This window comes from Mobula hypostoma, chromosome 9 (genome assembly GCF_963921235.1).
Source record: "Mobula hypostoma chromosome 9, sMobHyp1.1, whole genome shotgun sequence".
Lineage (NCBI taxonomy): Eukaryota > Metazoa > Chordata > Chondrichthyes > Myliobatiformes > Myliobatidae > Mobula > Mobula hypostoma.
The window spans coordinates 86,382,474-86,403,559 of NC_086105.1; the positions used below are offsets into that span (position 1 = coordinate 86,382,474).

A 21,086-nucleotide genomic window follows, 5' to 3' on the forward strand; every position below is an offset into this window, starting at 1 on the left:
GATTTCAGTAGCTTATTTATATAAAAAAAAATGATCAGCTTTTCACATGAAATATGCACCCTGGTATCTTTCTGTTCCTTCACCCTATTGAGAATTTTATCACTTTTGATTCTCCATTTCCAAAAAATGCTATTTCATATCTCTTCATTCCAACCTACTCTCCACTAACGTTCTACATTCAGCTTAGCAGTTTTTCAAATTTTCTAATTTTAAAGTATCCATGTTTTGTTTATTTTCTATTAAGATAATTTTCTCCCTCCAAATTCTTTGTGTATGTGGAGAAAGGAAAGACCTGAAACAATCCTTTGAATTCCTGGAAACCTTTTCCAGAATACATGTTAATCTATTGCTCTTGAATAAAAATTTACCTCGTGGTGGTATTCATGAAAAGGCAGTAGAAGCTGATAAGAACCTAGCTGGGGACAGAAACTAGTGATCCAATAAATATGTAAACTACAAAACAGGTTTACTTGAAGCACAGGCACAGCTAATTAATATGTAGGAAGATTTACAATGAACACAATGCATAAACTTGTAGAATACCTAATCACCACCTTTCACTTTTAACAGGAACTCCTTCTTCCTGGCCCTGCATCTTCTTTTGGAAGTAGCTGTGTATGGAGAGTATTCCTGGGAAGTGTTCCCTTATGCCTTGGAATTGGGATTCACACTCAGTAACTTGCTGCTGCCTTACATCCTGTTGTTTGGAAAGATGTACTTTTTCTACCTGTGCTGTATCAGTGACCCTGGTAGGAAACAATGGTGAAATGACTTGGGCTCATCTGTCTCATGCTAATGTGCTGCCACTTTTCCTCAGTTGACTGGCTCAGTTAGTAAAATGAGAGCTCATGTCCCATTTTCAAGCTGACACTTAGTGAGTAATATTGAGGTGGCGGCGGAGGGAATTAAGGTCTCTAAAGCAAAATCCACCGTCAGTTGTGTGTAAAGATTTCATTGCTCTATTTCAGAAGAGGTTTCCAATATTTGTCCCTAGAAGAATATTTTGAGATTGATCTGAAGACAAAATGCTGGAAATAGTGGGCAAGTTTGGCAGCATTGTGGGGAGAGAAACAATGAACACAAGATGATCAAAATATTGACCAAAACACAAAATGCTGAAGAAGCCCAGTAAGTCAGACAGCATCTGTGGAGAGGAATAAACAGTCAACATTTTGGGCTGAGATCCTTCATAGACTGGAAAGAAGTGGACAGAAGCCAGAATAAGAACGTAGGGGGAGGCGGGGGAAAGGAGCATAGGGTGATGTAAAACCTGGTGGGTGGGTGGAAGAGTGGGGTTGGAGTAGGAAGATGAGAGGAGATATCTGGAAGAGATGAAGAGTTGAAGAAGTAATCTATTAGGAGAGAGCAGTGGTCTATGGAAGAAGAGGGAGGAGAGGAACCAGAGAGAGGTAATGGGCAGGTGGGGAGAAGAAGGGGGTGAGAAGTTAACCAGAATGGGAAATGGGAAATGAGAAAAGGAGGGAGAAGTTACTGGAAGTTAGAGAAATTTTTCATGCCATCAGGTGCAGATGGAATATGAGGTATCGCTCCTCCAACCTGAGTTGGACTCATCATGGCAGTAGAAGAGGCATGGATTGATCTGTCAGAATGGGAATGGGAAATCGACTTAAAATGAGTAGCCACCAGAAGATCCTGGCTTTTGTGGTGGACAGAGCAAAGGTGGTCAACAAAACAGACCCCCAATCTGTGTCGGGTCTCACTGATGCAGAGGAGGCCGCACCAGGAACACTGGATACAGTAGATTACCCTGACAGACTCGCAGGTGAACTATCACCTCACCTGGGAGGACTGTTTGGGATCCTGAATGGTGGTGAGGGAGGAGGTATAGGAGCAGGTATAGAACTTGTCACGCTTGCATGTATAAATACCAGGAGGGAGATCAGTATGAAAAGACAAGTGGACAAGGAAGTGTTCCACACCGAAAGCAGAGGGTGGAGGGAGGGAAAGATGTGCTTGATGGTAGATGGTGGAAGTTACTGAGAATGATGTGCTAGATATGGAGGCTTGTAGAGCAGTTGGTAAGGACAAGGGGAACCCTGCCCCTGTTATGACGGTAGGATTGAGTGAGGGCAGATGTGTGGGAAATGGAAGAAATCTGGGTAAAGGCAGTGTCCATGGTGATGGAAAAGAAACTGTTCTTTGAAAGAGAAAGACATCTCAGATGCTGTAGAATGGGAAACCTCAGCCTCAGAACAGATGCAGTTGAGAAGCAGGAACTGAGAGAAGAGAACAATATTTTTACAAGTGACAGGGTGGGAAGAGCTATAGTTAATATAACTGTGAGAGTCAGTAGGTCTGTAGAAGATTTCAGTAGATAGTTTCTTTCCAGAGATGGGGACAGTGTGATTGAGATGGGGAGAGAAATGCCACAGATGAATGAAGTAAATTTGAGGGCAGGGTGGAAGTTGGAGGCAAAGATGATAAAATTGACAAGTTCAGCTTGGGTGCAGGAAGCAGCACCAATGCAGGTGGCAGCACTAATGCCGGTGTCAACGTTGCAGAGAAGAAGTTGGGGAACATTACCAGTATAGGCTTGGAAAGTGGATTGTTCCACTTAGACACAAAAAGGCAGGCAGTGTCAATTGCTACACCTTTGTTTTGGAGAAAGTACGAGGAGCCAAATGCTAAGTTGTTGAAGATAAGAAACAGTTCCACCAGACAGAGGAGTGTGATGGTGGAGGGGAGCTGGTTAGATCTATTGTCCAGTAATTTTAAAAAACAGAAATGCAGGAAAATCTCAGTCAGGCAGCGTCTATAGGAGAGAATTCAGGCCGAGACCCTTCATCAGGACTTAAAGGGAGGGAAGAAGAAGCCAGAATAACAAGTTGAGGGAGGGGAAGGAGTACAAGCTGGCAAGTGATAGGTGAAACCAGATGAGGGGGAAGATGAGTGGGTGGGGGAAGGAGCATGAAGTGAGAAGCTGGATGGTGATAGGTGGATGTAGTAAAGGGCTGAAGAAGAATGAATCTGATAGGATATTACAGTGGACATCAGAAGCAGGTGAGGGGCAGAGTAGGGTAAGAGGGGAGCCAGAATAGAGAATGGAAAAGGAGAAGTGAGAGGGGGGAAGAAATTACCGTAAGTTATATTCATGCCGTCAGAGGCTATGCAGATGGAATATGAGGTCTTGACCCTGAAATCTGAGGGTGGACACATCGTGGCAGTAGAGGATGCCATGGACCAACATATGGGAATGGGAAGTAGAATTAAAATGGGTTGCCGCTGGAAAAACACACCTTTTGTGGCAGATGGAGTAAAGGAGCTTAACAAAGCAGTCCTCCGATCTACGCTGTGTCTCACCGATGTGGAGGAGGGTGCACCGAGCATCAGGTACAGTAAATGACCCCGGCATATCGTCAGGTGAGATACCACCTCACCTGGAAGGACTGGTTGCGGCTCTGAATGGTGGTGAGGGAGGAGGTGTAGGAGCAGGTGTAGCACTTGTCATGCTTGCAGGGATAAGTGCGAGGAGGGAGATCGGTGAGGAGGGACAAGTGGACAAGGGAGTCAGATGAGTTGAAATAGGATTTGGCTTAATTTTTCATCGAAGTCAGTTCTACACACTTTTGAGATTGTGTCTGTGGTTGTCATTTACAACTTCTTGCATTTGATTTTAAGCTTAATGTGTATTTCTTAATTGTTTTTCAAAGGTATAATTTCACCTTCAAACCACAAGCAGCTTCTGAAAGTGTATACATATGATGGAATTTTGTACCAACATGCTCGTGTCTGCTCAACATGCAAACTAGTGAAACTGGCACGGTCAAGGCACTGCCGTAAGAAACTTATGACATATGGGTACTGTGGGTGTGTATTGAGAATGCATTTAGGAAATCTGGATAGATACATAAGTCAGCATTTGTGAAGAGAAAACACAGGTCAATGTGTAGGGCATAGATCTTAGACTAGAATAGAGTAAAACTTTATTGTGCTACTCCAGTCCATTAAACAGATTTACAATGCATGCTGTATGGCTTAATTTTTTTTAAAATTCCCATCTTTACATGCAACAAGTGACTTTGTTAGTTCATAACACTCAAAATCATTGGCAAGCCAGAGTGTAGCATTATTCATCTGCGCAACAGCCCTCGGGAAGAAGCTGCTTTTCAGTCTTACTGTCTTGGCTAAGATGGCAGGAGATTGAACAGACAGTATCCAGGACAGGATGTGTCTTTATGATGTTACAGGCGCTCTCTAGACATTGAGAGTTGCAGATGGTCTCCAAGTCCGGTAGTTGAGTCCCATTGATGTGCTGAGCTGTCCTAATCACCTGCTGGAGTGCTTTGTGATCTGTCTTGCTGCAGTTGGAGTACCACACTGTCATTCTGTATGTCAGTATGCTCATCAATAAAAGTTGGCCAGCAATTTCTGGTGCAGATTAGCTCTTCCCTCCTGATGAGGTTGTGTTTATGGACCAAGAGAGCTCCTCAGTAATGTACATCCCCAAAAACTTGAAACTGGAGACTTTTCCACTGCCTCCCCATTAATGAATAGTGGGGCTTGTCTGGGGCCTCTTACCTTCCTGAATTCAATTATCATTTCGAATTGAACCTATTTAACTGATATCTTACATGTGCTTGCTATTTTGTAAGTGCTGTGTGTGCTTCGTGCAGTGTGACTGTTGGTACCGTGCTTTGCACTGTGGTCCCAGAATAACGCTGTCTTGTTTGGCTGTTTTCATGGGTATTCATCTATGATTGAATGACAATTAAACTTGAATTGCATTGAATGTCTTCATCAATTCTGACAAACCGACAAAGGTTTTTAGAATTTGACAGGGTTCCCAATGTATTGCAGTTGTTTTGTCTACACAGGGGTCCAAATGGGACAAAAGGATGACAAACAAGGGCATAGTGTCACATAGCACAGAAACCAACTATTAGGCCTGCATCCATACCAACATTAAGCACCATTTACTCCTCTACCATCTAATTCTCATTACATTCTCATCAACTGTCCCATATCGTACCACCCTCCAACACGAGCAATTAAGAATGGTCAGTTAACCTGCAAGCTGCATGCCATTGGACTGTGAGAGGAAAGCTACGCAATCACGGAAGGTAATGCATATCCACACACACAGCACTGTAGTCAGAAATGAACCTGGGTCACTGGCACTGTAAGGCAGCAGCTCTACGAACTGTACCACCCTAAAAAATGTTGATTTAAGTTCGGCGACACAGTCAGTAAAAATATAAGAATATTACTTAAAAGGCTTGACTAAACTGGCAAAGATTTTTTTTATTTCATCTTAATTTTGAAATCTGTCAAACAGAAAGAGCCCTGGATGTTGCCCATTAAGGTACAATGTGTGGAGAAGGAAGTCTTCCATTTACATATTGTCCTTTTTGAAACTCAAAAGAACCATTAAATAAAGCAACAATGGTAAATGTCTTCCAAGTACCTCATTTGATGCATTTGGACACTAATGCTGAGATACTTGCTGAGATTTTGAGACCAAGAGATTGTTTCTCTCATAAGAGTTGATTCATAATGACTACAGTTGCAGCCTCTCTCCAGGAGCTCACCAGAACAGCTGATCCCCAGAGATGTTGGCAATTTAATAACAAGTCCAAGTAATACAGCAGGCCAGGCAGCATCTCTAGGAAGAGGTACAGTCGACGTTTCGGGCCGAGATCTCTTACTAGCTCTTTTTTCAGTTAGTCCTGACGAAGGGTCTCGGCCCGAAACGTCGACTGTACCTCTTCCTAGAGATGCTGTACTAGCTCCTCTTTCAGTTAGTCCTGATGAAGGGTCTCGGCCTGAAACGTCGACTGTACCTCTTCCTAGAGATGCTGTACTAGCTCCTCTTTCAGTTAGTCCTGATGAAGGGTCTCGGCCTGAAACGTCGACTGTACCTCTTCCTAGAGATGCTGCCTGGCCTGCTGCATTACTTGAATTTCCAGCATCTGCAGAATTCCTCGTAATAACAAGTCCAGTACAGTTCTTCCCAATGGCTTGATATTTGCTGAGGACTCAAGTTAATTTCATACAGGAGATGCAGAAAGGCAAAGACAAAAGACATCCAACCCATGTGGATTGAAGCTGAAAGTGGCTTCAGGAGTAAATATAATTATTTTCTTTTCTCTTTCTCAGGACTGTGCAACTGCTGTGTCCATCGATTTGACCACCATTGTGTCTGGGTGAATAACTGCATTGGGGCATTAAACATACGTTACTTCCTATTCTACCTGGTAACCCTCTCTGGGATGGCTGCTGCAGTGGCAATAATGACATTAAGATTCCTTGTTCGAGTGGCATTGATGTCTAATTTACCTCAGGCCATGTATGTAAATGCTGAGGGTGAAGATGTACCTGTTGGCATTCTGTTTATAGTCCAGGTAGGGAAACAGCTTTTCTGTTGTTGTCTGGGTCTTTGCAAATGCTGTGACCTTTCAGAATCCATGCAGTGCTGAAAAGTTGTTAGCTACTTGCTATTTACTCATATACATTATTTACTGGAAAATACAATTTGAACTGTGGGGGTTAAGCCTTTGAACATTGATCTGAGTGAAACGTCCACCAAATCTCAGGTGTAACCCTGAGAAATGTTTCACTTACTTAGAGACCATATTGGATTCAACATGAATCAGACCTCTGCATCTGCTGTCTAAGAGGGTAAGGCACAAAAAGTAGACACAAGTTACATAAAGGTAATACAAAGTACAAAGTAAATTTATTATCAAAGTACATATACTGTATGTCACCATATACAACCCTGAGATTTATTTACTTATGGCATACAGTAAATCCAAGAAACACAAAATCAATCAAAGACCACACCTAACAGGCTAACAAACTCTGCAAATACAAAAGAAAAAAAAGTCCTGTTATTAATGTTATAAAGTCATGTAACCAAGAAATGGGGACATCAGCGTTTGACAATCATGTCCATCTACACCAATGCTATTTGCCTCCATTAGGAGCATATCTTTCTGTGTCTTACCTATTTAATCAGATTCCATCAACTCTGGCAACATGTTCCATGTATCAACTGTTCTCTGAATCACTATTTTATTTGGACAATCAAAACAGCATCATGGCAACCCAACATCTTTCAAGAATCATTAGATACTGTAATGTTCCCAGAGGACTGGAAAATTGCAAATCTCACTTCACTCTTTAAGAAGAGAGAGAGGCAAAAGACTGAAAATTATAGGCCGGTTAGCCTGATGTCAGTTGTTGATAAGATGTTATTAAAGATGAGGCTTCTGGATACTTAGAGGCACATGATAAAGCAGACCAAAATCGGTATGGTTTCTTTCAGAGAAATGTTACCTGACAAACCTGTTGGATTTCTTTGAGGAAGTAACAGGCAGAATAGATATGGAGAGCCTGTGGATGTTCTGTACTCGGATTTTTGGAAGGCTTTTGACAAGTTGCCACACATGAAGTTGCTAAACAAGAAAAGAGCCCATGGTATTGCAGGAAAGATACTAGCTTGGATAAAAAATTGACTAACTGACAGTAGGCAAAGTCTGGGAATAAAGGGGCCTCTTTTGGTTGGCTGCCAGTGACTAGTGGTGTTCTTCAGGTGTTAGTGTTGGGACTGCTTCTTTTCACTTTGGATGGCAATGATTTGGTTGACCAAATTGATGGCTTTGTGGCCAAGTTTGCGGATGATACAAACATAGGTGGAGGGGTAGGTAGTGTTGAGAAAGCAAGGAGTCTGCAGAAGGACTTAGACAGATTAGGAGAATAGGCAAAGAAGTGGCAGGTGGATTATAGTGTAGGAAGTGTACTTTGGTAAAAGGAATAAAGGTATAGACTATTTTCTAAAAGGGGAGAAAATTCAAAAATCAGAGTTGCAAAGGGATTTGGGAGTGCTTTTGCAGGATTCCCTAAAGGTTAACTTGCAGTTTGAGTCAGTGGTAAGAAAGGCAAATGCAATGTTAGCATTTATTTCGAGAAGACTAGAATATAAGTGCGAAGATGTAATGTTCAGATCACACTTGGAGTGTTGGGCCCTTTATCTATGAAAGGATCTGCTGCCATTGGAGAAGATCCAAAGGAGGTGCACAAGAATGATTCTGGGAATGGCAGGTTAACGTATGAGGAGCATTTGATAACCCTGGGCTTGTACTTGCTGGATTGTAAAAGAATGAGGAGAGATCTCATTGAAACCTATCAGATATTGAAAGGCCTAGTTAGAGTGGATGTGAAGAAGATACTCCTTATAGTGGGGTGGGAGGATCTAGGACCAGAGGGCACAACCTCAGAATAGAGGGATGTCGCTTTAGAACAGAGAGGATGAGTGATTTCTTTAGCCAGAGGGTGGTGAATCTGTGGAATTCACTGGCATAGACGGCTAAGGAGGCCAGGTCATTGGGTATATTTAAAGTGGAGGCTGATAGGTTCTTGATTAGTCAGGGCATTTAAGGTTGTGGAGAGAAGACAGGATAATGGGGTTGAAATGACATACAACTGTGAGCTTGGGGTGGTCACTGAGTGCATAATGAAATAGTTGTCCCATCTGCACTGGTCTCACATGTGGAGAAGGCTACATTGCAATCACCAAATGCATAGAACACTACAGCACAGAAATGGGCCCTTCATCCCTTCTAGTCTGTGCTGAACTGTTAATCTGCCTACTCCCATCAACCTGCATCTGGACCATAGCGCTCCATATCCCTACCACCATGTACCTACGAAATTTCTCTTAAACGTTGAAATCAAACCATGTCCACCACTTGCACTAGCAACTTGTTCTACACTCTCACCACCCTCTGAGTGAAAAGGTTTCCCCTCATGTTACCCTTAAACGTTTTACCTTTCACCCTTAACCCATGACTTCTTGTTAATGTCTCACCCAACAGTGCAAAAAGCCTGCTTGCATTTACCCTATCTATACCCCTTGTAATTCTGTATACTTCTGTCAAATCTTTCCTCAATCTTCTACGTTCTAGGGAGTAAAGTCCTAACCTATTCAAACTTTCCCTATAACTCAGGTCCTCCAGCCCCAGCAACATCTTGTAGATTTTCTCTGCATTCTTTCAATCTTGTTTATATCTTTCCTGTAGGTAGATGAGAAGAACTGCACACAATATTCCAATTTAGGCCTCACCAACATCTTGTACACTTTCAAGATAACATCCCAACTCCTGTACTCATTTGATTTGTGAAGGCCAATGTGCCAAAAGCTTCTTTACGACCCTAACTCTCTGTGACACCACTTTCAAGGAATTATGGATTTGTATTCTCAGATCCCTCTGTTCTACCGCACTCCTCACTGCCCTACTGCTCGCTGTGTAAGACCTTTGGTACCCTTGTTGATTCTCCCAAAGTGTAACACCTCACATTGGTCTGCATTAAATTCCATCTGCCATTTTGCGGCTTATTTTTCCAGCTGTCCAGATCCCTCTGCAAGCTATGATAGTCATACTTGCTGTCCTACAATCTTGGTGTCATCCACAAATTTTTATGATCCAGTTTTGATATTGTCATTTAAAGTTAAATTGGATAGCTATATGGACAGGAAAGGAATGGAGCGTTGTGGGCTGAGTGCAGGTCGGTGGGACTAGGTGAGAGTAAGTATTCGGCAGGGACTAGAAGGACCGAGATGGCCTGTTTCCATGCTGTAATTGTTATGTGGTTATATTATATGGTTTACCACATTATCATCCAGATCATTGATATAGACGACAAACAACAATGGACCCAGCAACAATCCCTGCAGTACACCACTAATCACAGGTCTTGGGTCAAAGAAGCAACTACTCTTTTGCTTCTCCCACAAAGTAAATGTCTAATCCAATTTTCTACCTCATCTTGAGTGTCAGGCGACTGAACCTTCCTGACCAACCTCTCATGTGGGACCTTTTCAAATGCCTCGCTAAAGTCCATGTAGGCAACATTCACTGGCTTGCCTTCATCGAATTTCCTGGTAATTTCCTTGAAAAACTCTGTAATATTGGTTAGACATGACCTACCACACACAAAGCCATGTTGACTATCCTTAATCAGTCTATGTCTATCCAAATAATTATATACCCAGCCCCTTAGAATACATCTCAATAACTTTCCTACTTCTTAGAGCCTATCTTGAACTTTATTGTTTAAGATAGCTATCAACATTAGCTATCCTCCAATCCTCGGGCACCTCACCTGTGACTAAGGATGTTTTAAATACCTCTGCTAACGCCCCTGCAGTAGCCTCCCACAGGGTCCGAGGGACCACCTTGTCAGGCCCTCGGGATTTATCCACTCTAATTTGCCTCAAGACAGCAAACACCTCCTCTGCATGCTGTAGGGTCCATAATTACGCTGCTGCTTTGCTTCACTACTATAGACTCTGTGTCTGTCTCCCAAGTAAATACAGATGCAAAATAGCCATTTAAGATCTCCCCATCTCTTTCAAATCCACACATAGATTACTACTCTGAGCTTCCAGAGGAACAATTTTGTCTCTTGCTATATTTTTTAATATATTTTTGTAGAGATTCTTAAGATTCTCCTTCCACCCTGTCTGCTAGAGCAATCTCATGCTTTCTTTTAGCTCCCCCGATTTTCTTCCTAAGTGTTCTCTTGCATTTCTTGTACTCCTCAAGTACCTCATTGTTCCTACCTGCCTATACCTGCTATGCACCTCCTTTTTCTTAAATTGGGGCTCAATATCACCAAAAACCAAGGTTCCATCAACCTGTTATTCTGACAGGTTCTAAAAATTTCAGTTTGGAAGGCTTCCCACTTACAGCCTTTGCCTTATGCCTTTGCCAGAAAACAGCATGTCCCAATCCACACTTCCGGCATCCTTTCTGATACCATCAAAATTGGTCTTTCTCTAATTTAGCATCTCAACCTGAGGATCAGACCAATCATTTTACAAAATTACCTTGAAACTAATAGCATGATGATCACTAGATGCAAAGTATTCCCCCACATAAACTTCTGTCACCCACACTGTCTCATTCACTAATAAGAGGTCAAGTATTACACTCTCTCTAGTTGGGACTTTTATGTACTGCCTAAGGAAACTGTCCTGAACACATTTGACAAACTCTTTCCCATCCAGCTCTTTTACAGTAAGGGAGTCCCAGACAACGTGTGGAAAATTAAAAATCACCAACTATCACAACCTTATGTTTCTAGAAAAAATCTGTTAATCCAAATAATTGGCTTGGATGGAAGGTTTATGAACATCTATCTCCACAACTACTGCTCTATGTGTTCTGGTGCTCTAGTTTCCATCTCCCTGCAGCTCAAATTTAATCCTCCCCCCTGTGCAGCACTAGCAAACCTTCCCTCTAGTATGTTAATCCCCCTCTAGTTCAGATGAAAACTGCCCTTTCTCTGCAGGTCCCACCTTCCATGGAAAAGGACCAAATGATCCAAAAATCTGAAGCCCTTGCTCCTGAGCCACCTCCTTAGCCACATGTCAAAATGTACGATCTTCCAATTTCTGGCCTCACTAGCATGTGGCACAGTGATGATCCTGATATTACAACACTGGAGGTCCCGTCCTTTAAGTTAGCACCCAAGTCCCTGAACTCACTTTGCAGGACCTTGACATCGCTCCTTCCCATTCATTGGGTGATGAGATGGATCATGACCTCTGGCTGCTCACCCTCCCACTTCAGGATGCCGTGGACTCGATCCAAGATGTCCCTGACCCTGGCACCCTGAAGGCAACATGCCATCCGGGAAACTCATTCTCATCCACAGAACCTCCTATTCCCCTAACCAACTAATCCCCTTATTACTATAGCTCACCTCTAGTCCATCCTTCCCTTGTGAGCCACAGAGCCAGGCTCAGTGACAGAGACCTGACCCTATCCCAATCATAACCCTCCAGCAACTGTTTCCAACCTTCAAACTCTCTTCATCCAACCTTGCTCCATCTGCCTTTCCTTATCTGTGTGTGTGTGTGTGTAGTTTTTCTTTGATTCTATTGTGTTCTTTGTCTCAACTCTAAATGGTCACAAGAAAAATAATCTCAGGGTAGTATATGGTGATATGTACTTTGAAGATTTTTTTTCCCTCTCTGTCTGCCTCTATCTTCCAACTCCATCCTGCTCTGCTCCCCTCTCCAGTACAATCAGCATGACACTGTACACCTTCCAAAGTTCACTTCTCCCCTTTTACTTTCTATGTTGGCTATCTTGCTTCGCCACTCTCAGTTTTGATCTAGGATTTTGACCTGAAACTTGAAAAATTCCTTACTGCCTGTATTGATACTGCACAATCCACTGAGTTCCTACAGCAGATTGTTTGTCGCTCCAGATTACAACATTTGCAGTCTCTTGTGTCTGTAAGATCTGAATACAGATGCACAAATTACTGAAAGTAGTCATACAGATTCAAGACCATTAACTCTAGTGCATGTTTTTCTATCTAGATGGAAAGAACTGTAAACTAATACAAAAATTGCTTTAATCACAGTAATAAAATTCTGCACATCATGTTTTAAGAGGACGAACACAATAAAAATTTGCATTAATGATACCAGAATGTTAAATTTTGCCTTTCAAGAAGGGATAAACTGATGAAGAAACAGCATGAAAGGAGGCCTAATAGAAGTTTTTACAATTAAAGATATTTTCAGTAAAATAGAGAAGAGTAGATCCAGTATTGCCGTGTGACAGAGGCCAACCATTTAAGGTTAATTTATTAGTGACAAAGGGGAAGTTACTGTAAGAAGAAGAATTTCCAGTCATGGTGGAGATATTTGAGTTGCTCCTACCTGGGGAGTTGTTGAGGTGAATAGCTTTTAAAGGCAACAAACAATGGAGAAGGAGCATTAAATGAAAAGTTTAATGAGCAGGCAAGGTTGGACTGAATAGCCTGTTGCTGTTTCATACATTTAATCTCCTTCCTGTAATATCTTTGTGGATATTATGAATTTGTTATACAGTGACCTACATGAGTAATTGATTTCTTCTGGATACTTTTGAACTTACTAAACTAGTATATGATTGCAGGTTTGTTCTTATACTGGAATTGAACAAAATTGTTAACATTCGGCAATTAGCTTATTCAAGTACCGGAAATATGATCAGCATTCCTGCATGAAGTTTAATATGTAGTGATTCAGTGAAAGTTTTTATTTACTTTTTATTTTTGGAATTTAACATTTCTAATCCTTTGCAGAGGGATCTCTATCCCGGTCCCACAACTTTTGATTGTTCTACTTAGTTTTATCATTTGATTTCATCATTTTGTGTAATTATGGACCAGTAAGTCTCAAGTCAATAGTGGGTAAACTATTGTTAGAGACAGGATTTACGAGCATTTGCAAAAGCGTAGATTGAACAGGGATAGTCAGCATGGCTTTGTGAGGGGCAGGTCATGCCTCACAAGCCTATTTGAATTATTTGTGGAAGTGAGAAGACATATCAATGAAGGCAGAACAGTGGCAGTACTGTATATGGAGTTTTAGTGAGACATTTGATAAGGTTCCCCATGGTAGGCTCATTCAGAAAGTCAGGAGGCGTAGGATCCAGTGTCACTTGTCTGTGTGGATTCAGAATTGGTTTGCCCACAAAAGGCAGAGGGTGGTAGTACATGGAGCGTATTCTACCTGGAGGTCGACGACCAGTGGTTTTCTGCAGAGATCTGTTCTGGGATCCCTGCTGTTCCTGATTTTTATAAATGACTTGGTTGAAGAAGTGTAAGGGTAGGTTAGTAAGTTTGCAGATGACATGAAGGTTAGTGTTGTTGTGGATAGTGTAGATTGTAGAAGGCTGTCATGTGTGACAATGGGATATTGATGGGATGCAGAGCTGGAGTGAGAAGTGGAGTTCAATATGGAAAAGTGTGAAGCAATTCACTTTGGAAGATTGAACTTGAAAGCAGAATACAGGGTTAATAGCAGGATTCTTAGCAGTGTGGGGGAACAGAGGGATCTTGGGGTCCACATCATCTATCAAATTTGCAGCATAAGTTTGACAATTAAGAAGGCACATGGACTTTCATTCTGGAGCTGCAAGGTTAGAACACACATGGAATATTTTGTTCAGTTTACATATTGCCAAAGGCAGATGTTAAAGCAAGCACTTGATGTATTAAGTGGTGTGATTAACAACAAAAAACAACCTACTCCGACACCTTTCAGATCATTGCCCGAAACTTCAATCAAGTTTACTTGAAGAAATCTCTGCCCAGTTATCACCGACATGGCACCTGCAGCACCAGGGTCCCAACACACCCAACTACTACCACAGTACCATCATGACGGTCTGCTGTTCCAAACCTATACCACATTTCAGGAAATCTGATTATCTGACTGTCCTCCTCCTACTTGCATACAGGCAGAAAGAGCAAGAGCAACAAAGAGGAGGTCACAGGAGGCAGAGAAATGGCTACAGGATCGCTTTGAGTCAGTCGGTGGACTGGGATCAAATATGCCACAGTTGTCACAGACTTTATTAAAGTCAATTGTGGACAAGTGTGTCCCACAAAATCATTCAGAATCTGCCCCAACCAGAAGTCCTGGGTGAATCAAGAGAGCTGCAACATGCTGAGGGCCAGGCCTTAAATATACCCATGAACTTGGCCTCCACCGCAGTCTGTAGCAGAGCATTCCACAGATTCGCTACTCTCTGGCTCAAAAAATCCCGCCTTAACTCTGTTCTAAAAGTTGCCCCTCAATTTGAGGCTGTGCCCTCTAGTTCTGAATATACCCACCTTAGGAAGCATTCTCTCCATATCCATCCTATCTAATCGTTTCAACATTCAGTAGGTTTCAATGAGATCCCCCCCCCCATTCTTCTAAATTCCAGTGAGTACAAGCCCAAAGCTGCCAAATGCTCCTCATATGTTAACCAGAATCATCATTGTGAACCTCCTCTGGACTCTCGCCAATGGCGACACATCCTTTCTGAGATTTGGGACCCAAAACTGTTGACAGTACTCTACAAGTGCGACCTGACTAGTATCTTATAAAGCCTCAACATTATAGAAACATAGAAAATAGGTGCAGGAGTAGGCCATTCGGCCCTTTGAGCCTGCACCGCCATTTATTATGATCATGGCTGATCATCCAACTCAGAACCCTGCACCAGCCTTCCCTCCATACCCCCTGATCCCTGTAGCCACAAGGGCCATATCTAACTCCCTCTTAAATATAGCCAATGAACTGGCCTCAACTGTTTCCTGTGGCAGAGAATTCCACAGATTCACCACTCTCTGTGTGAAGAAGTTTTTCCTAATCTCAGTCCTAAAAGGCTTCCCCTTTATCCTCAAACTGTGACCCCTTGTTCTGGACTTCCCCAACATCGGGAACAATCTTCCTGCATCTAGCCTGTCCAATCCCTTTAGGATTTTATACATTTCAATCAGATGCCCCCGCATTCTTCTAAATTCCAGTGAGTACAGGGCCAAAGTTGCCAAATGCTCCTCATATGTTAACTTCTTCATTCCTGGAATCATCCTCATGAACCTCCTCTGAACTCTCTCCAAAGACAAACATCCTTTTTGAGATACGGGGCCCAAAACTGTTGACGATACTCCAAGTGTAGCCTGACTGGTGTCATATACAGGCTCAGCATTATTTCCTTGCTTATATATTCTATTCCCCTTGAAATAAATGCCAACATTGCATTTGCTGCCTTTACCACAGACTCAACCTGTAAATTAACTTTCTGGGAGTCTTGCACGAAGACTCCTAATTGCATCTCTGTTGTATGAATTTTCTCCCCATTTAGATAATTGTCTGCACTATTGTTCCTTTTACCAAAGTGCATTATCATACATTTCCCAACGCTGTGTTCCATCTGCCACTTTTTTGCCCATTGTTCCAATTTGTCTAAGTCCTGGTGCAATCATGTTGCTTCCTCAGTACTACCTACCCCTCTACCTGTCTTCATATCATTCGCAAACTTTGCCACAAAGCCATCAATTCCATTGTCTAAATCATTGACAAACAACGTGGCTAAAACTGCTGGTCACAGACAGCCAACCAGAAAAGGCCCCTTTTATTCCCATTCACTGCCTCCTGCCTATCAGCCTGTCAGTGGTGAAGTGCTTTGAGAGGTTGGTGATGAAACATACCGACTCCTGACTGGGGAGTGATTTGGATCCGCTCCAGTTTGCCTACCATCACAACAGATCAACAGCAGATACCATTTTGTTGGCTCTTTGCTTAACCCTGGAACATCTGGACAGTGAAGATGCATACATCAGGACGCTTTTCATTGACTATAACTTGGCATTCAACACTATTATCCTCTCAAAACTAATCCGTAACCTCCAAGACCTTGCCCTCAATACCTCCTTGTGCAACTGGATCCTCAGTTTTATCACTTCTAGACCCCAGTCAGTTTGGATTGGCAACATCTCATTCACAATCGCTATCTGTATAGGTGCACCACAAATGTGTGCTTAGCCCCTGCTGTACTCGCTTTATACTTATGACTGTGAGGCTAAGTACAGCTGCAATGTCATAGTTTGCTGACAACACCACTGTTAAAGGCAGTGATGAGTCAACATATAGCTAAGAGATTGTTGTTGTGGCACCATTCAACCAGATTTTCAGTCTCTAACTCAATGCCAGCAAAACCAAAGAGCTCATTATTGACTATAGGAGGAGGAAAACAGATGTCTATGAGCCAGTTTGCATCTTGGGATCTGAAGTGGAGAGGGCCAGCAACTTTATATTCCTTAGTGTTATCATTTCAAAGGGTCTATCGGGTCTACTATGTAAGTGCCATTACAAAGACGACCTCTACTTTCTCAGCAGTTTGTGAAGATTTGGCATTATTGGAATGGCCCAGTTTTAGAGTGGGAGGCTTTGGCTCAACATGCTTCGTCGAGAACAGGCTTGACCAAGCACAGATGGAGGTATTGTTCTAGTAAGTTTTTTTTTTCTCTTTCTTTGTCTATCAGTACATAGCTAGAATGCGCTGAGAATGAGTCCAGAGTTAGTGGTATGTTCCTTGTGTGAGACGTGGGAACTGTGGAAGACCTCCTGTCTCCTTGATAACTGCATCTGCACAAAGGTCATCAAGCTGCAGCTCCTTTGAGACTATATTAAGGAACTGGAGCTGCAGCTTGATGACCTTCGGAACATGGGAAAATGAAGAGGTGAAAGATTGGAACTATAAGGAGGTAGTCACCCGTTATTTGCAGAAGGAAGGTACCTTGGTGACAGTCAGGAGAGGGAAAGGAAATAGACAGCCAGTGGAGAATGCCTCTGTGACCATTCCCCTCAATAATAAGTATACCATTTTGGATACTGTTTTGGGGGGAGGGGTGAAGGACCTACTGGGGGAAGCCACAGTGACTGCAGGGTCTCTGGCAGGGTCTGGCTCTATAGCTCAGAAGGGAAAGGGGGGAGGGTGAAGAGGAGTGCAGTAGTGATAGGGGATTCAATAGTTTGAGGAGCAGATAGGAGATTCTGTTGACATGAAAGAGACACCTATATGATATTTTGCCACCCAGGTGCCAGGGTCAGGGATGTCTCAGATCAGGTCCACAGCATTCTAAAGCAGAAGGGTGACCAGCCTGAAGTCCTGGTACATATTAATACCAATAACATAGGTAGGAAAAGGGAGGAAGTCCTGAAGAGAACTTAGAATTAGATAGAAAGTTGAAAAGCAGGGCCTCTGCGGTAATAATCTCTGGATTGCTGCCTGCACTACGTACCAGTGAGGATAAGAATAGGATGATTTGGCAGATGAATGCAGACTGAGGAATTGGTGCAGGGGGCAGGATTTCAGATTTCTTGATCATTGTGATCTCTCATTGTGATCTCGTCTAGAGAAGGTATGATCTGTCCAAAAAATGTTGGGTTACACTTGGAACTGAGGGTGACCAGTATCCTTGTGAGCAGGTTTAAACTAAATTAGCAGGGTGATGGGAACCGGAGTGAGAGGGCTGGGGGTGGGACAGTTGGTATATAAGTAGATACAGTGTGTAGTGAGACTGTGAGGAAGGACAGGCTGATGATAAGATAAAATTGCACTCAGTGGAATGAATTGAAATGTAACATGGGGGCAAAATCAAAAAGGGTGATGAATACAGGATTGAAGGTGTTATATTTAAATGCAAGCAGTATAAGAAATAACAGAGTAGCATTTGTTTCGAGAGAACCAGATATAAAAGCAAGCATGTAATGCTGAGACTTTATAAAGCATTGGTCAGACCACACTTGGAGTACTGTGAATAGATTTGGGCCCCTAATCTAAGAAAAGATAAGGTAGCATTAGAGAGAATCCAGAGGAAGGTCACAAGGGAATGAAAGGGTTAATGTATAAGGAGTATTTGATTGCTCCGGGCCCGTACTCACTGGAGTTTAGAAGAATGGGGGTGGTTGGGGAGATCTTGAATGTTGAAAGGCCTAGATAGAGTGGACAAGCAACACACATCAAAGTTGCTGGTGAACGCAGCAGGCCAAGCAGCATCTGTAGGAAGAGGTGCAGTCGACGTTTCAGGCCGAGACCCTTGGTCAGGCCTGAAACGTCGACTGCACCTCTTCCTACAGATGCTGCTTGGCCTGCTGCGTTCACCAGCAACTTTGATGTGTGTTGCTTGAATTTCCAGCATCTGCAGAATTCCTGTTGATTGCGGCTAGATAGAGTGGATGTGGAGAAGATGATTCCTATAGTGGGCAAGACTAGGATCGGAGGGCGGAGCCTCAGAGTAGAGGGATGTACATTTAGAAGAGATGAGGACAAATTTCTTTAGCCAGTGTTGTAAATCTATTGAATTCATTGCCACTGACAGCTGTGGAGGCCAAGTCATTAATTATATTTAAAGCAGAAATCTCCCCCTCCCCCTCCAACTTTCAAATCCCTTACTCACTCTTCCTTCAGTTAGTCCTGACGAAGGGTCTCGGCCTGAAACGTCGACTGCACCTCTTCCTACAGATGCTGCCTGGCCTGCTGCGTTCACCAGCAACTTTTATGTGTGTTGCTTAAAGCAGAAATGATAGGTTTTCATTTAGTCAGGATGTCTATAAAGACTGTAACGAAAATCAATTTCCCCCGGGATCAATAAAGTATGACTATGACTATGTCAAAGGTTACAAGAAGGCAGCAAAATGGGGTTGAAAGGGATAATAAATCAACCATGATGGAATGACAGAGTAGACTTGATGGGCTGAATAGCCTAATGCTGCTCATACATCTTGTGTCATCTAAAACTTTGAACAACTTCTATAGATGCTCAGTGAAGAGTATACCAACTAGTTGCATCATAGCCTGGTGTGGAAACACCAATGACCTTGAATGGAAACGTCTGTAAAAATAGTGGATACATTCCAGTCCATCACAGGTAAAGCCTTCCCCACCATTGAGCACATCTACAGGGAGTGTTGTTGCAGGAAAGCAACATCCATCATCAAGGACCCCCACCATCTAGGCCATGCTCCCCCCGCTCCTCAAGGAGATACAGGAGTCAGAGGAGACAATTTCACTCACCCAAACACTGAACTGATTCCATAACCCATGAAAAAACAAGAGAAAATCTGCAGATGCTGGAAATTCAAGCAACACACACAAAATGGTGGAGGAACAGTTCCCCATGGATGCTGCCTGGTCTGCTGAGTTCCTCCAGCATTTTGTGTGTGTTGTTCAGATTTCCAGCATCTTGTTTATGTATGGGAGGATGTCAGACACAGGTTTTATTTTTTACACAGAGTGGTGGTATATGGAACATGATGCTGGGCTGATTGTAGATAAGTTAAGGACGTTTAAGAGACTGTTAGGCACATGGATGATAGAAAAATGAAAACTGTGGGAGGGAAGAGTTTAATTGATCTAAGAGTAGGTTAAAGGGTATGCACAACATTGTGGGCCAATGGGTCTGTACTGTTTGATGTTCTATCCTTGGTGTCTTCAGGAAATGGTAAAACAATGCTTGGCTTTGGATTTAACTACCAATTACAACTATTAAAGTATGAGTAATACAATATTAATAAAACTTATCTGCTTTCATACTTCACTCTCCAACATCCACACTCCAAGGTGTCACAACCCTATCTACTCTGTAACAGTAAACTCATAACAGCTTTATTACAGCTAAATATAGAAATCTACAGCACATTACAGGCCCTTCGGCCCACAGTGTGGTGTCCACCATGTAACCTATTCTAGAAACTGCCAAGAATTTCCCTATCGCATTGTCCTCTATTTTTCTAAATTCCATGTACCTATCTAAGAGTCTCTTAAAAGACCCTATTGTACTCGCCTCCACCATCTTCGCTGGTAGTGCATTCCACGCACCCACCACTCTGTGGAAAAACTTGCCTCTTGACATCCCCCTTGTACCTACTTCCAAGCACCTTAAAACTATGACCCCTCATGCTAACCATTTCAGCCCTGGGAAAAAGCCTCTGGCTATCCACAATTTACAGCTGCACTATAATTGAAATTATTATTCATAACATTGACATTCAAGTTATTCTCTCATGCGCTCCTTGGCTTCCATCATTTGAACTCTGCAATGTCTCCTATTCTTCATCCATTGAAGCAGTGCTTATTCACTCGTAACCTGCTAATTCTAAATGTCTATAGCTCTAAAATGCTGAATTTCAAGACGAATGACTTTAACATGGTCACCATTTTGATCACTGTAATATCAAGAAACCTTAGTGAAGTTGAAGTCATGGGGCATCAACATTTCTCCACTGACGAGAGTTGCATCTCTGTTAGTGTAGTCCCAGGACATCATTCACTGAGCTGCTGTGTCAATGCTCTTCCCTCCCTGATGAAGTCAGAAGTAGATGTGGTCCAAGTCAGTATCCATCCTTCAATTATTATAACAGTATCCAATTATTTTAGTGTATATGACTATCAGTTGTTTGCACTGGTGATTGGGTACTTTGTGTTTTTTTTCTTATATTAACTAACTTTGTTCCATTTGCAGAAACTGTTCCTGATCTATCCTCGGATCTTCTTCATGTTGGGCTTCACGCTGCTTATTGCCTTCCTGCTGGCAGGATATACTGCTTTTCATTTATTCTTAGCGATGACAAATCAGACATCAAATGAGTGGTACAAATACAAGAGCATCTGCAGAAGTCACATGGACAGGCGAACAAGGAATAATCTGTATCATAGAGGCTTCATCACAAACCTGAAAGAAATCATCTGCCCTGTGACAACTCAGAAAAGATTCAAATAAGACGA

The 21,086-nt window shown here is 42.5% G+C and overlaps 1 protein-coding gene across 1 annotated transcript in view; it reads left to right on the top strand.

Annotated features, from left to right (window-relative positions):
- The window catches only part of zdhhc4 (zinc finger DHHC-type palmitoyltransferase 4), a 36,018-nt gene extending 14,932 nt beyond the window's left edge, over positions 1-21,086 (top strand). Inside the window, exons 4-7 of the mRNA XM_063059550.1 lie at positions 571-749; positions 3,672-3,797; positions 6,118-6,362; positions 20,824-21,086. Of these exons, the coding sequence (XP_062915620.1) occupies positions 571-749; positions 3,672-3,797; positions 6,118-6,362; positions 20,824-21,081 (808 nt within the window). The 3' untranslated portion in view covers positions 21,082-21,086. The remainder of the gene's footprint in view (positions 1-570; positions 750-3,671; positions 3,798-6,117; positions 6,363-20,823) is intronic.